General features: G+C 36.0%; 1 protein-coding gene across 2 annotated transcripts in view; it reads right to left on the bottom strand.

The window, feature by feature from the left end:
- Positions 1 to 541: 541 nt before the first annotated feature.
- Positions 542 to 17,072, bottom strand: part of LOC138335276 (probable G-protein coupled receptor No9) — a 59,066-nt gene continuing 42,535 nt past the window's right edge. For both annotated transcript variants that reach the window (XM_069284292.1, XM_069284290.1), the window contains exon 2: positions 542 to 3,769. In XM_069284292.1, coding sequence (XP_069140393.1) covers positions 1,391 to 3,004 — 1,614 coding nt within the window. In that variant the 5' untranslated portion in view covers positions 3,005 to 3,769 and the 3' untranslated portion in view covers positions 542 to 1,390. The remainder of the gene's footprint in view (positions 3,770 to 17,072) is intronic.

Here is a 17,072-nt window from a genome sequence, read left to right as displayed (position 1 = left end):
ACCCTTAAATGACCTCTGCTGTTAGTTGAACGTTTAATCAAACGAAACCAAAATGAAGATTTCGGTCAGTACCTAATAACTACCCAAATGTGGTTTTCGAGCTAGCTACCAAGAGATAGAGAGTTTTCGATTATGGGAAACTTACATTTCGCCAAAAAAATTTAAAAGTATAACTAAAATATATTCTTCATTTTAGCTAAGCCAAAATACATGTAGTGGAGGCGTGCCACATGTAATGCATATATCTCGTAACAGCGGAAGGACTGTCCTGTACAAAATATACAAGCCCAACCTGTACCAAGTTTTCTGAATTAGGTCGATAACAACACGTCATTTCTGTGTCAAAGTAATGAGCATAGTCTTATACAGTCACACGTAATAGTAACACGTTTGACATCTTCCCCACATTGTCAACAAAGTGTTAACGGAAAGTTTAACATGCTAACCAGCAAACATGTTTACGGTCTAAAATAAAAACAGTGAGTAAAGCTAATCAAAATTGATTAGGATCAATAAAAGACAAACACAGAACAAGTTGAGCAACAAGATATTATTTTCGTATTTTCAGAATTTAATATATATATAATTCCATATTTACATTTTTACTGCTCATACATTTCATACCGTTACATATAACAGATAATAGCATTCATAAAAACACTCAATACAACATGCGACATAACTGGTAGCACAATTAAGCAGAAAATTTGTACATTTAAATCAGGTAAGGCAATGCCAAGCCAATTTATATTTCAGCTCATCACAGATAATCAGTTATATCAAAATATATTTCAATGTTTGATTGATGTACAATCCGTACAGTATAGCACATGCTCAGGAATTCATGTTCAAAGAAATGCACTGGATTTTAATGACAACAATGAATCTATGTAATGGAAGAATATGCAAATTAGCACTTATCTTATTATTAAAATAAATTAATTGATTATAATAAATGTTATTATTTCAAAAACAGAAGATCAGCAAATTATTCTAAACAGCGATACATCATCAAAAAGATGCTGTCTAAAACGTAATTCTGTAGCTAAAGAATTGGTTTCAACATGTACATCTTCAGTTTCAATAAATATGAAATTTTAAAAAATATGATGCATGCAAATAATCTTCTTTAATAAAAATGTATAGGATATAACTCTTGCCCCTTGCAATGCCCCCACAGATAATTAGTCAAAGTCTACCATAAAATAGCGGTGTGACGTAAGACGCTTGGGTTGTATGTTATTTGACTTTTTCATCATTAATTCAGTATTGTTATGATGATTTTTGTCTTGGCGAAATTGAACAGTATCAATATCCCGTATATATCCGTTGTTTCAAGTATGTTCAGATGTTGTACACATAAATATAGTTCTGGTGTGTCACACTGCAACTAATAGTCAGAATAACTTTCGCTCTCTAGAGCTGGGGAACCAAACATTCTTTTGTTACATGGGGATTGGTCAGATCTTCGAAATAAAAAAGTTCGAGATAACCTCCTACAGCGAAGAATTCTTCGAAAAGCAAATCTAAAATCTCTTGAAAATAGCGCATAAATAACAGGATTTATCATTGAATTACAATACCCAAGCCAAAAAAATATTGAAAAAGCTAAACCTGGTACACAATCTGGACAAAACGCGCCAATCAGGTAGATAGTAAAAAAAGGAAACCAGCACAAAATGAAAGCGCCGACTATAATTGCGACGGTTTTTGCCGCCTTGGTGTCCCGTAGAAATTTCCTGATGTTGATTTTTTGATTAGTTTGTCCGTCATTGATATAAAGAACAGAACGATGGCGTCTGTTGGATTGACTAAAGTTCCGGTTGTTGACTATCAACTTTCGATTTTGATAAGGGCTCTCTGGATAATGAGCTCGTGAGGAGGTCGCCGTACCAAGATACACGGCGACACTGTCGCTAGCTGGATCAGCAGTACACCTATGTTTCTGACGGAAAGTTCCATTTCTCAAATCGGAGTCGGAATAGTTATGTCCTAACGATCTATTGTTATTATTGCACGCTATAGTGCGATTACGTAATGGTAAAAGTTCAATATCACTATTACAGTTCGCTAACTTCTCATCCTTACCACAGACTAAATAGGACGCCCTTCGGCTGGATACATTGGAAGGTGATCGGTAGATTGAGCCACCACCACGATGGACACGAAGGGCAATAGTGTCCATCTTTTGACACTTGTTTGACGGTTCATCTGAGCGTTTAGTCATCAGTATACCAGTTCTGAGCGACGCCGCCGTACGTGTGGCAGCCCTGTATATCCGGAAGTAGAAAAACGACATGATGAACATGGGAATATAAAATGATCCCAAAGCGGCATACACTCTGTAGCCTGTAGTTGTGGTAAGTTCACACTCGGGGTATAACTTCACACAGACCGTGTCATTAATGTCCTTTTCGTTGTATAAATGATCCGATATTGAATTATTACTCAGCTTTGTGTCGTTAGTTTCATCGAAGGTTGCTATTATCCAGTTGCTATGCTGATTAATTCCAGTTCTCTCGTCGTTCCAGCCAATTAGCGGTGGAAATGAAATAACAAAGGATAAAATCCACACACACATTACTAATATCTTCCCTCTCTTCTTTGATACGAGACTAGGATATCGAATTGGTTTTGTTACAGCAAGAAATCTATCTAAGCTTATGGCACAAAGATTTAAAATAGAAGCTGTACATAGCAAAACATCAATTGCTAGCCACATGGTGCAAAATGGTTGTCCAAATGGCCAAAAGTGTAAAACTTCTAAAGCAGCAGAAAATGGAAGAACAAAAATAGCAAGAAGCATGTCTGCGCATGCCAACGACACTATGTAAATATTGGTGATCGTGCGCAGCTTCCGGTTCCGTATTACAGCTGTGATAACTAAACTGTTGCCAAGAAGAACGACAAGGTTGATCAATCCGAGTGCCACACATGCAACAATCATCCCTGGGCTTAAATCGTAGAACGCGAATCCCTCTACTTCTGCCGAACAATTTTCCATGGTTAAATGTCGAGGTAGTTTTCTTCAAATATCACATATCTTCCATATCGATTAATGATATCCCATGAAATGAGAAACTTAAATAATTGTTTAAACCCTTGTGTGAATAAATTGATGATCAGTAAAGTTAATGTTCTTTTTCATTACGCCAAATACCAAAACATCATTTGCGGCTTTCTTTTCTGGGATGAAATTGATTCAATAAACAAATCAAATTTTGCCATAACGAATTGTTTTGTTTGAAAAATCTAATTTTGATCACACAAGTGTTCCATAATTTTTTTTTGATTTCTATTACGATTCAAGAAGTATTTGTTATTCCCCCTGCATGAATTCGTGAGGAGATTTGTCATTGAACTTCAGATCAAGACATTAATCCGTCATTGACTTTCATTATGGTTAAAAGGAACTCATTTTATTTTAATTCTAAGCGTTTCTATTATTTCGTAGGTAAACAAGTTCTGTTAAGAGAAATTTATTAAATGAATTGGTTTATTGAATTCAACACAGATATTGCAGAATATGTCAAATGATGTATTGGTGGAACTCTTTTCCTTCTTGCACCGATGTCTAGAATCATTTCCACATCGGATATTCTCTGGTGTAATTATTGACGTGATTAGACGCCCTGGATGAATATTGATTATAGTGCTTGACAGGAAAGCGGCGAAATTGATCCCTTGCTCTAATTCCACGTCATGTTCGTGGCAGCCAAACATGAATACCTCTTCCTGTGTCAATATTGTTGTCACCCTCCAAGCAGACCTGCAACATAACAAAAATGTTGTTTACATTCCAACATGCCGGTCATATTAGAAATAGTCCTCTGTAATTAACTTAGATTAATACACTATATCAGTGTCTAAATGTAGTGTGATGATAATATATCAGCCATTTTACTTTTTACCCGATTTGTCACTTAGATGGTTATCCTTGTATCAAATGAACAATTCATATGCCTGATCAATAAGGATAAAAAGAAACGTTTTATCATTTGTCATGACACGCTGTCCCTTACGAATTCAACCGCATTCACTGAAACTTTAAACACTTTACGGATGTCAAAGCATATTAGGATTGACAAATTTTGTTGTAAACGTGGGCGAGGCAAGCGAATTATTTCAAAACGTGTTTGTGGACCAATATCATTTTATTGAATAACATCATTTGATTTATGAGAATTTTTATACTCTCTGCAAAGTCTTTCAGAATAGATGCATTATACCAAGATACCAAGATATACATGTATATAAATCAATGTATGTCAGGACCAGCAATATATACATAATGTAGGTTTGGTATATGACAAAGGCACGTAAGATATTTATGTCTTTGTAACGTTTTTGTTAATTTCGAATTAGATTTTTCAATACTATATATTATTTGGATTTTAAATTCCCTTGTATTCGTTTTGAAGGCGTGTAAAAATACATTCCTTTTCAACACATTTTCTTCCAAAATTTTAAAAGTGTTGGTCTTGTGACAATGTGGATGATGTAAATGAATGTTTTTATTAATGACATCCGGTCAAAATTCCATTTGATAATGTTCCATCATCGGTAATAATTGAATACCTACTGGCAAAATAACTTCAGGAGGTGGGATTGTGATTTGGTTTGGTTTAATACATGTATGTCCTATTAACAACCAGCGTAATTTAAGGACGACCTCCCATGCATGTAGTGTCTTGCGTGTGTGAAGTGCGAGGTGCGTGTTTTGGGAGTCTGTGGTATATAAGAGGTCTGGTGTCTTCTTGTATAAATGAACTAGATAATAATATGGATATGGTTGTTTCATCCGAAAATGTTCAATATGCATATTTTCAGTTTCTCAAATTGCCGGTTGTGATGTGAACAATGTTATTAAGAATGTTTTAAAAACTCGGAATATAAGATACTTGACGTCATCTGACGACAGACAAGTTTTAAATACATTTTTGCGGAAATAACCTCCCTTATTATATAACAAGTATTGTGGTAGACACAAAATTGCCCTTGGGATACTCTGCACTACAATTATCAGTGTTTACAAGGAAATCAATCAATCTGTTTACTAAAATAACATATTTCGTTACATTAAAAATATTTTTTAAATGTCTTTCGCGAGTTCTGAATCCAACATAATACTGCATTTAACAATTGTGATATCGGTAAACATATGCTTGACAGATGATCGCATTTTATAAATGAAAACGAACCCAGGTTTCAGACTTGTGATATCGATTAACGTGTTCTAAGCCAAATGATTGCAATCCGTTTACTAAAGCGAGCCCATTGTTCATAAAAACATGTAAATATGTATACCTTTCTAACAATAATAACATATTGCTCGCATTTCGTGAGTGAGCCTTATGACGAAACGAAGTCCGGAATTACGTTCCGGAAAGAATTAAATGATACGATAATACAAAACTATACAAGCATGGTACAAAATAAATTGACGAAACATTCAGTATAACGTTATTTACTAGGGTATATGACCTATCAATAACTTCTCTTCAATAAAAACCTCTGATCTATAGGCCGGGGTTTTTGCTAACCTGTGGTAGTTATAGTGTCTTTGACCTGAACGATCTAGTCGTAGAATTCTTGAAGGAACCACGAGAATAACAGGTACAAAGCGGGAACACCAAACCAAAAATTATTCAATGTCATTTTCTTCATCTTAAGTTTTAAAAAGACAAAGAAGCCGGCTGCAGTTCTGGTCAAGGACGAATTAACAACATTGGATAATTTATTACTAGAGCAGTCGAATACGTGTTCCTAAAGTAATTGGTTCTCTCTTTAAATGTCTTTCAAACCTTGGATTACTTTGGCAGGACCTTAATGAGGACCAAAATAGACACTTATCTCATTAATGTTACATCGAGGTTAAAATCACAGATAAAAGATCCTATTAATAACATTGCAGTCAAGAAACATTTGGCCAGTCCTTTTAATGGTTACGATATATTACACATTGGCACGAAGATTATCTGAACACGAGCTTCAGGAAATTATGTATCGTGTAACGAAACCATGGTAATGGTAATGCTGGACATATAAGGTAATGTGAAGTATAGCACAATGATTTTACCAATAATTATGACATTTCCTTCGTCTGAGTTCCTGAGAAATGTGACTGTCTTCCCGATTTCATATAATATGTCCGTGCTACAAATAAATGTCGCTATGTCAATGTTGTAATGATGTTACTGAATCGTCCAACCAATCCCAGTACCAGACAAGTTGACCTAAGGGTAATGCACGGTAACATCTTAAATAATGGATATCGTTCTGTGAACAAGGCCATCTAAATGTAATGTAGATTACGTGTTTGATGGAACTTAGTACGGTCGTCCTGCATCCGATTGTTATTGGGTAACGTCTTGTCTATCGTAATGTTAAGTGCTATCTCGATGAAATATGCTGCCGAAAAAACAGCAATATTTTGGTTGATATTTATAACGTCTTTACACGATCGTCGTGTCATTTCAGGATGTCGTTCCAGTAAGGGATATATAGTGTGGTGATTGTTAAGTGCGAAGTCGCATTATGTAGCAACGGAGAAATGAGTACACGGAAAGACATTTGTTTGTTTGGCTAATTAACAGCTATGGTCATGTAAGGACGGTCTCCCATGTTTGCGGTGCGTTGCGTGTATGCAATGCGAGGTACGTGTTTTTGGGGACTGTGGTATATTCATGTTGTGTCTTCTTGTAGAGTGGACCTGTTGCCCTTTTATCGTGCTATATCACTGAAGCATGCCACCGAAGACACCAAGCAACACACCCACCCGATCACATTATACTGACAATGGGCGACTTGGGTGCATTTCGGCCAGGGGACAGAACCTAGAGCCTTTCTCACAGGGGCGAACGCTCAACGCAAGACCAAAAGTGAGGCAGTGCCAAGGGAGGCATAAGGAAAGATGAAGTCAGTTAGAATGAACAGAACAGATAAGATCCTAAATTTAGTGACCTTTTACGAATTATGCAATAGGGGTAGCAGGTACAATTCTAACGGCCTACCTGCAGGGCCATGGGGAAAGACATAAAGAAGTAATGAAGAAAGTAGGGGAAATTTAATACATACATATGAAATCCCTAACATTGCATCAATGGAATAAAGATGTCTTTTCTTGGCATATCTATACGTTATGATATCGCGTCTGCAGATACGTCCTCTTTTACGCAAATTGTGTAGATAGTGATTCCTCAGTGACATAGCTACGGCAATGTCTATTACATTATTATCCCAATAAACTGCAACTTCTTCAAAATGTGGCCGTCAGGATAAACTGTTTTTTTCAGATTCCTGAAGCTGTGGACATTTATATGTGCCATGTATTCTAATTACTCTGCTACAGAATTGCCAGGAGACAACGACCCACAGAGTTTTGTGCGAAGAGGAGGAAATTTTAAATGTCAAAAGTAAAGCATTTCATGGATTTAATACGCTCTATAGAAAACGTGTAGGAAAAAAAAGTACACGGCTTACAGAAGTGCCGGTTGTTATTTAGAAAACAAGAGACTCAAGAGGCCTTAATAACAATATGTTCCACAATTTTGTTCTGAAAGTGCTGGATGTAGCCTTGTTTTAAAGTGAAACATGGGGCCAAAAAGGGAATCGATTGGTAGAAAATCAAATACGATAAAACCAGTATACAATTAATTCTTGGTAATGAAAATGTGACAAAGACATTGGTGCCGACTTTACTTGGTAACAACGTTGATTCGGGGTATAATCGGTCTATGACTTTAACTTATAGTATCAGAAACTCTATAGCGAATTTCTTTTATAAGGTAGGGCGTTAGAATTGTACCTGCTGCCCCTTTTGCATGATCGTAAAAGGCGACTAAATTTAGGATCTTATCTTTTCTCCTCTTCCTAACTGACTTTATCATCCTAATGCCTCCCTTGGCAACGCCTCACTTTTGGCCTTGAGTTGAGCGTTCGCCCCTGTGAGGAAGGCTCTGGGTTCTGTCCCCTGGTCGAGACACACCAAAGTCTGTAAAAGTGGTAGTTTCTGCTCTTGCTTAGCGCTCAGCATACAGGGAGTTGGACGACTGGTTCGCCCGTTGTGAGTATAATGTGACCGGGTGGGGTGTGTTGCTTGGTGTCTTCGGCGACATGCTTCAGTGATATAGCACTATAAAAAGGGCAAGAGTTCCACTATACAAGAAGACACAACATGAATATACCGCAGTCTCCCAGCGCACGCACCTCGCACAACATACACGCAACGCACCGCACCGCACACATGGGAGGCCGTCCTTACATGACCATAGCTGTTAAAAGGACGTTAATGAATCAATCAAACAAACAAACAAACAAACAAACGAAATATTTTTTCTGGTTCCATTAAATTCGTTATAACAAATCTTTACTGTATATATTTGCAGACTAGATGAAGAATGGAACAATGAACTTGTAATAGCCTTTTCCATCATGGAAAGAGGAAGCAGGTTTTTAATAATATTAGCATTATAATCTCGATGAAATATGCTGCCGAAAAAACAGCAATATTTTGGTTGAAATTTATAACGTCTTTTCACGATCGTCGTGTCATTTCAGGATGGCGTTCCAGTAAGGGATGTATTGTGTGGTGATTGTTAAGTGCGAAGTCGCATTTTGTAGCAACGGAGAAATAAGTACACGGAAAAACATTTGTTTGTTTGGCTAATAAACAGCTATGGTCATGTAAGGACGGCCTCCCATTTTTGCGGTGCGTTGCGTGTATGCAATGCGAGGTGCGTGTCTTTGGGGACTGTGGGTATATTCATGTTGTGTCTTGTTGTAGAGTGGAACTGTTGCCCTTTTTATAGTGCTATATCACTGAAGCATGCCACCGAGGACACAAAGCAACACACCCACCAGGTCACATTATACTGACAATGGGCGACTTTGGTGCATTTCGGCCAGGGGACAGAACCCAGAGCCTTCCTCACAGGAGAAATAAAGAATGTAGGGGAAATTTAATACATACATATTAAATCCCTAACATTGCATCAATGGAATAAAGATGTCTTTTCTTGGCATATCTATACGTTATAAAATCGCGTCTGCAGATACGTCCTCTTTTACGCAAATTGTGTAGATAGTGATTCCTCAGTGACATAGCTACGGCAATGTCTATTACATTATATTTACACTTGCTAGGCTTGGTCACTATACTCTAATACTAGCCGATTTTGTTTACCATAACTGCATGGTAACATTGAACTTTGAACTTGCGTATGAAAATGTTCTGTGCAACGTAAAAGGACTACTTTAAAAAAAAAAAAAAAGAAACACATGGCTTTGTTTACATTTTGACGCAACATTACGTGTATATTGTTGTTTTTCATAGAATTTTGGAAAAATCTAAACAATATATACATGTTTTATATTTATGTATGATTCAAACAATTGTTAAATTAACAATTGTATAAAGAAATGGAAAAATATCCCGACCGGGCCGACGTGCTTTCATTTTTGTTAGAAATGATGGGTGTCAAATGTAAACATTACCTCTGTGTCATGTTCGTCCTACGATCGAGTCTTTGGGGTGGACGGGCGTGAGACCCTCTGATAGAGGTCAGTTATAAACATATCCTCTTGTCTTTGTTCTTTGAGAATTTAATCATGTGTATTATAAAACATGCACCGCTAGTAATCCACGTGTTGACAGTTACGCGTCACCACAAATGTACATACAAGTGAAGTTGTTCCATAGATGGCGATGGATCTAAGCGTATATTATATAATCACATGGCTCCGAAGGATGTAATATCGTCAAGTCAGACGACAATCTCAAACAAATTTAGCTACTTGAACACAGGTGTTTTGACAACTTCGAAAAACTCCAGTGTGTAAGCGTGCGTCAGCCTCGCCTCGCTGCACAATAACGGTTACCGAGTTCACACATGTGGCCGTGAACAAATACTTTATGTTATTACGCTATATATGAACTTATAGCAAAATTGAATACCTATTTAAAGTTCTGATCTGATTAAATAAAATTATCTCTGAAATTTACTTTGTTTGTCATGTTTATTTTACACTAAAATATTGCACTTTTTTGTCGTCGCGGATGAATAATTCTACCTTACGTGAAGCGTCATCATTCGCTGTTCAATTGAGTAAGCTCCTCCCACTATTGACCGACTTTTATTGAATAATTACGTCACTTTCAAATGACAATTTTATTGCATGAAATATTAATAAAAAGTCGTGTGAGTGTAAATATAGGGATTGGATTTCGTTTTTATGTTAACCATGCTTGTATGGAGCAATTCCTCTAAGAATATATTCTATGGGGCGCGTTATGATCCCAATAAACTGCAACTTCTTCAAAATGTGGCCGTCAGGATAAACTGGTTTTTCAGATTCCTGAAGCTGTGGACAGTTATATGTGCTATGTATTCTAATAACTCTGCTACAGAATTGCCAGGAGACAACGACCCGCAGAGTTTTGTGAGAAGAGGAGGAAATTTTAAATGTCAAAAGTAAAGTATTTCATGGGATTAATACGCTCTATAGAAAACGTGAAGGAAAAAAAGTACACGGCTTACAGAAGCCTTAATAACAATTTCTTCCACAATTTTGTTTTGAAAGTGCTGGATGTACCCTTGTTTTAAAGTGAAACATGGGGCCAAAAAGGGAATCGATTGGTAGAAAATCAAATACGATAAAACTAGTATACAATTAATTCTTGGTAATGAAAATCTGCCAAAGACATTGGTGCCGACTGTGCTTGGTAACAACGTTGATTCGGGGTATAATCGGTCTATGACTTTAACTTATAGTATCAGAAACTCTATAGCGAATTTCTGTTATAATGAATCATTTTTCTGATTCCATTAAATTCGTTATAACAAAGCTTTACTGTACATATTTGCAGACTAGATGAAGAATGGAACAATGAACTTGTAATCGCCTTTTCCATCAAGGAAAGAGGAAGCAGGTCTTTGATAATATTAGCATTTTAATAAAAAAATTCAGCAATCCGATATTCTGTCCAGTTCCACATTGAATATATAAAATTAGTTATTTTTACCAGCACACCATAAAGGAGTTTTCTAAAGAGGGCTAATTCAATCTTCGTGGTGAAGTCTAGAAGAACGGCCTCTTTAAGATACACTGATAAGTTGTCTTTGTACTTTATACACATGTATAAACAAAATAATAGATAATAGAGTTACAACAATAGCAATGATTGGATTATGTAGTATTGCTAAGTATAGTATTTTCTATTATTAAATATACACCATGTGACCGTGTTTGATTTGTGTGTGTCTTGATCAATGGGCAGACTGCCTTGACAAATTCACAATCTATTTTGTCTACACGGTTGGAATCACTTCCTGGTTTTACATTTTAGATACTAACAATACCATATAGTTCCTTCCTTGGTTCACACAAACGAGTATCGTTTCTTCTGTGCGATGTACTCTGACATTGTGTCCTGTAAAGTGGCTGAAGATCGTTACTTTGTGTGGTCTGAATTTCCTTCATGCATGCTCAACGAGAATAAATCATAGTATCAAATAACAACTATTTCCCCCCAAAACTCTACATTCACAAGATGTCTGTCTCAAGAAATGAGCTATTAGGGTCTTAGTAAAGAGACTTTCATGGAAAAAAATAACCAAGAGGACTATTTTGGCATCTTATGTCCATTAGGAATATGTAGATCAAATTAGGAAAACAACTATAAGTACGCTGCTACGCAGACACGGTCACATTCCGTCCCTACATGGGAAAATATTAATTGGGTTTCTTCCCAAACAAATGATACTTTGATAACATTGCTATTTTCCTAATGCAAATGTAAGCTAGTTCCTAAGATGACTAGTCGCTGCTGCTAGCTAGATGGCCAAGTCTGCTGAGGCAAAATGTAGCGTATGGTAGTGCTTGTAATTTTACTAATGAAGTTAATTCATTACGCTTTAATGTTTAATACATTGTAGACCTGCTGTTCCAAAATTCTATTCCTCAAAAAAATAAATATAAAAAAGTTTCAAATGCATGAATCGTGAACATTGATTATGTGATCGTGTTTATTAGCGGGTCGGGACTTTGTTTTGCAATGTAAATGTTGCGTTCTGTACCATTCTGAATGGTTCACACAGGAGCATATATATTTCTCTTTTTATAGCTTAATTGATCAAAGTTCATACATAATGGGTAGTACCAAAAGCAATTGTTCAGTGGATGACATTTTCCACTATTACAGAGAGACATAACATTAACATACCGCAGTCTTCCAAATTTTACAGACATTCACATAAACATATTGTATACAGGTGAGGAGGCCGTCCTGCAATGACCCTAGCTGTTAATACGACTTTAATAAATTAACAACCAAGCAATAACAATAGACAATGCAGACGTAACATTACGAAAAAGCAAATGATTTTGTATTACACTTAATTATTATTATCGTCATATTCATGTTTTTAATTGTAGTTTAAAATCATCATGCTCACAAGCTATACTTTCTGCGCCAATATAAATCTACGCTGCTGGGAATAAAATATGAAAGTCTATTTTCATATCATCTATTTTGCCTGCTGTGAGAACGTATACAGTATCAGTGGTAATAAACTAAACTTTCTTCATCGAACGCACACTTAATTGTTGCCTCTTTACAGTATAGATATTTGACATTTAAATCTTATCTGCTATAGCATAAGAAAATTGATGAAACACGAACGTAAGAGATGTTTTAGAATATTTGCATTGATAGGCTTTTCATAAATGTCAAAAACATTAATACTAGACCACTCTATTATCGAAATTGACTTTGATTGTGAACAGAATTAGTTATTTATACTATGGGTTACCTGTAGAAATATTCTAATATGGATATTTCTATCAGGCAAGATAATCTGAATTTACATATCTAGGTCATCTGGTTACATTGACACGATAAAAGCAAAATCATAGTATTGCAGGATATTTTGCAATCCAACTACATATGTTGGCCTTGTGTTGAGCATTCTCCCCGAAAGGAAGGTTCTGAGGCATGGCTCATTACGAAAACACCTTGGAATGGTCAATATCTTATTGTCACTATTACACTGAGACACAATAATTAACATCCTATTAACAGCCTGTCTCCCATGTATGCGGTGTGTTGCGTGTATGAAGTGCGAGGTGCATGTCCTGAGAGACTGCGGTATGTTTGTGTTGTGTATTCTTGTATAGCGGAACTCTTGCCCTTTTTATATTTGCTATATCACTGATGCATGCCGTCGAAGACACCGCACAAGCACACCAAACCCGGTCACATTATACTGACAACGAACCAGTCCTTCTTCTCCCTGTATACCGAACGCTAAGCAGGAGCAGAAACTACCACTTTTATAGACTTTGTTGTGTCTTGGCCAGGGGAACCCAGAGTCTACCTCACAGGGGGCAGCCCAAAAGTATGGCGGTGTCAATGTTGCATCTGTGAATCTAAGTGTGTGTCTGTAATATGGGCCCTGCAGATTAGGCCACACCAATTTGAAAAATAGTTCTTTGGGATTTTGGGGAAAAAAAGTGGGGCGAGAGGTTTTTTTTTTAAATTTTCATTTTCCAAAACAAATGAGGCGAGCGGTATCTAAAATGAGAATATGATGTATAAAAACATAAACACAAGGCCAAATTCATTATATTTGTGTTTTATGTGCATGCATGTTGTAGCATTTTAGGTTTGAGAGTCAAAAGGAAAGATATCAATAACATTTTGAGCCTCTGTGCTTTTGAATTGTCTGAAAGATTAAATTGTTGTCTGAAGAATGTTGTACAAGTTCATGTGCAAAGATCTAGAGATTTACAATATTGGGAACCTGTAAAATTTTGCCACACCAAATAGAACAAAAGCTGTGCAGACTATCACATAAGAGCAAAGCTCTTTCGCTTTGCGCGTCGAATGTCGAAGCTCTGTTCCGGTAACATGTACAAAAGCAAAATTAGTCTACAAATTGAGATCAATGACCTGCATGCATGAATGACTAAAAAAAATTCGTACTTCCAGTTTAACCTGTTCCGGTTGTGCGTTGCTCCAGTACTGCTCTCCCCAGTAAATATATATTTAACTAATGCAAATGCAACTTTGAAAATTAAAGGCTATGGAATGCGGTCAGAATATCTACCAAGCGAAGGAATCATGATATCACATCACATCAACAAATGGCGCAAAATCATAGGATTCGCGTACGCGGCACTCCATGCCTTGCATGGACACAGAGAAATCCGTATCTTTGAGTTCATTTCTTTGAGTTTAGGCTAGACAATTATTTTATCATATACGGCTATAGTTTAAAGTACATCCTTTTATTTCTAAATGATGTCTTCTAGCTACATGAAATAGAAACTAAAATAAACAAGCAGAGCTGATCGCTCTCTCCATGCCATGCATGATTCATATTATCATGCATCATATTAACTTAATTACACAAATTTTTATTTTATTTTCTGTGACCTTGCTTTCTTCTTTGAAAACAAAACAATCAATAAAAGGATTCTAAAGTTGGAAGGAGATAAATTATATGTATTGATGTTGTTGGCATGATATGAAGTCAAAGTAAAAAAATAAACATTGAATGTGATGTCAATTATCAGAAAAGAATATAGGTTCGCGATTTATCTCATTTAAGTTATTTATATAATATATCTAAAATGATATATAAGATATCTTATATAATTGAAATATCGTTGCTATATAAGATATCATGTATAGGAACGAGATTTCAACAAAGGCCCAGAAATGAAGTGTCCCTTACCTGGAAGTCATAGAGAGATGTACATTATTCTGCTACTCGTTCAGCCAGACTCTTGTTGGCTTCGCATACTACGCCAGTATTAAGCTTTTGGTTGAACGAGACAAAAGAATGCATGTATAGATAGGCCACCATTATAGCCAATATATCTATTGTCGCCATGTCCGAATTGACAACTAAAGAGATTTGAATTAACTTATTCTGCATCTTCAATACATCGTTTAATTAAACCAATCAGCGCTTGATTCTCCCTTTCATTGCCATCTCTATCATTGCTTTATAAGATATCTTATATAGCAGCGAGATTTCAATTGTATAAGATATCTCATATATTAATTAAGATATCTTATATACGATATAAGATATCTTATATAGAAAAGTTAATAAGATATCTTGTATACTATATGAGATATCTTGTATCTTATTTAATTTCTATATAATATATCTTATACACTATATAAGATATCTTATATAATAATATAAGATAACTTAAACAATTCGATTTAATACGGGATAGACATTTCTCCTTCCATAAATGTTAAATTGACTTGCCATACGACCAAGTAAGCAAGCAAGCAATCAATCATTCAATGAAGGAATGATTTTTATTGTTTGTTATTTACTGGTGTGTAAACTGCATTTTTTGTACAGATATTTTAAATGACGGGTGTCAGCCCGTCATGTTGAAATATCTGTGCAAAAAATGCAGTTTACACACCAGTAAACAACAAACAATAAAAATCATTCCTTCTATTAACATTTCGATTGACCATTTCATTCAAATCAAATGTTTAAATAAAATAAAACACTGTTTTTCCAATGTTATGCGATCGTTGGAACAGCCGGTCAATTGATGGAATCCCGGAACAGCTGGCTTCAATTTGGCGGGAAATGTTGTCAAATTTAGAGAGTACACAAAATATAGTTCAACACTGACTTTATCTTTTTTCATCCCATTTACACAATATTTGTTAATTTTTTATTTGCTGATATATAATTTAAGATTTACATAACATTCATACATGCAATCTATTGAAGATGTTTCATACAGAAACAATAGGCCTTACCGGATGCGCATTCACACTACTTGCGGAAGTCAGTGTTCCGGTGTGTGTATTCTTGCGCGACAACCACTGCGTTTACGCAAGTGTAAAACGATTTCGCAGTTGGTAAGGTTAATTAGCAAAAAGAAAACGGAAATGTAAATATTCGGTATTATCATGATGACGTAGAGCCCCTAACACAAATCCTAAACTGATGCAAACACTTGTCATTATAATATTGATGCCTAATCAGGCGCATGTACCCTATCACACAAAAGAAATTATTTCTATCGCATGTAGTAGGATCGTTTACAATTCTCTTTAACCCACAATTAAGTTGGTTTGACACATCTTCCATTTGCATTTGATGGAAACACTTGATTGTTTGTTTGTATCAAATGCCACTGTTTGTTTACAGATATCATAAGTGAACATTCGCGTGCAATAAGTCAGTTACTGCTGTTACGATGTGCCAACAGTAATGTCTCTTTACATTTCGTCGTTGTGCTACTGCTAAAAGGGAGTCGTAATGTAACTTGGAATAATATTTTCAAATAATGACGCGTTATCAAATGATTTTCAGACATTTCTTTAGATTTCGTTGCTATGAGCCCTTGTTTATTGTTTGTGAAAGACTTCAATGCAAACAAGAGGCCCAAGAGGCCCAAGAGGCCTTGACGGCCACCTGAGTACTGATTTACCTAGGTAATATATAATGTCAGCCAGGACCATCATAGACACTTATTATCCGATTACTATCCAATAAAATGGCTTACATGTGGACAAAACATAGTTTACCATCTTCCCTGGGAAGAGACATCCATGGACCCCATATTTATTATCCCCCGCCCAACGAAGTTGGCGGGGGATATACAAATGGGTTCCGTCCGTCCGTCTGTCCGTCCGTACGAATGGTTTCCGGAGCATAACTCTAAAACCGGTAGAGATATTTCCACGAAACTTCATACACACATTGGTCTTATGGTCTAGTATTGCCTTTTGCAATTTTTAGGTTTTTCATTTTTTGCATTTTTTCCGTAACCATGGAAACATTGCTGAAAATATCATTTTTTTGTACCAGGTTCGTTTCCGGAGCATAACTCTAAAACCAGAAGAGATATTTCCACGAAACTTAATAGACACATTGGTCTTATGGTCTAGTAGTGCCTTTTGCTATTTTAAGGTTTTCACTTTTTGCACTTTTTTCTGTAACCATGGAAACATTGCTGAAAATGGCAGATTTTTGTGTAAGAATCGTTTCCGGAGCACAACTCTAAAACCAGCAGAGATATTT

Source organism: Argopecten irradians, chromosome 11, assembly GCF_041381155.1.
Source record: "Argopecten irradians isolate NY chromosome 11, Ai_NY, whole genome shotgun sequence".
In the NCBI taxonomy this organism is placed as follows: domain Eukaryota; kingdom Metazoa; phylum Mollusca; class Bivalvia; order Pectinida; family Pectinidae; genus Argopecten; species Argopecten irradians.
Note: the sequence above shows the minus strand (reverse complement) of the source record. Positions and strands in the feature narration are given on the sequence as shown.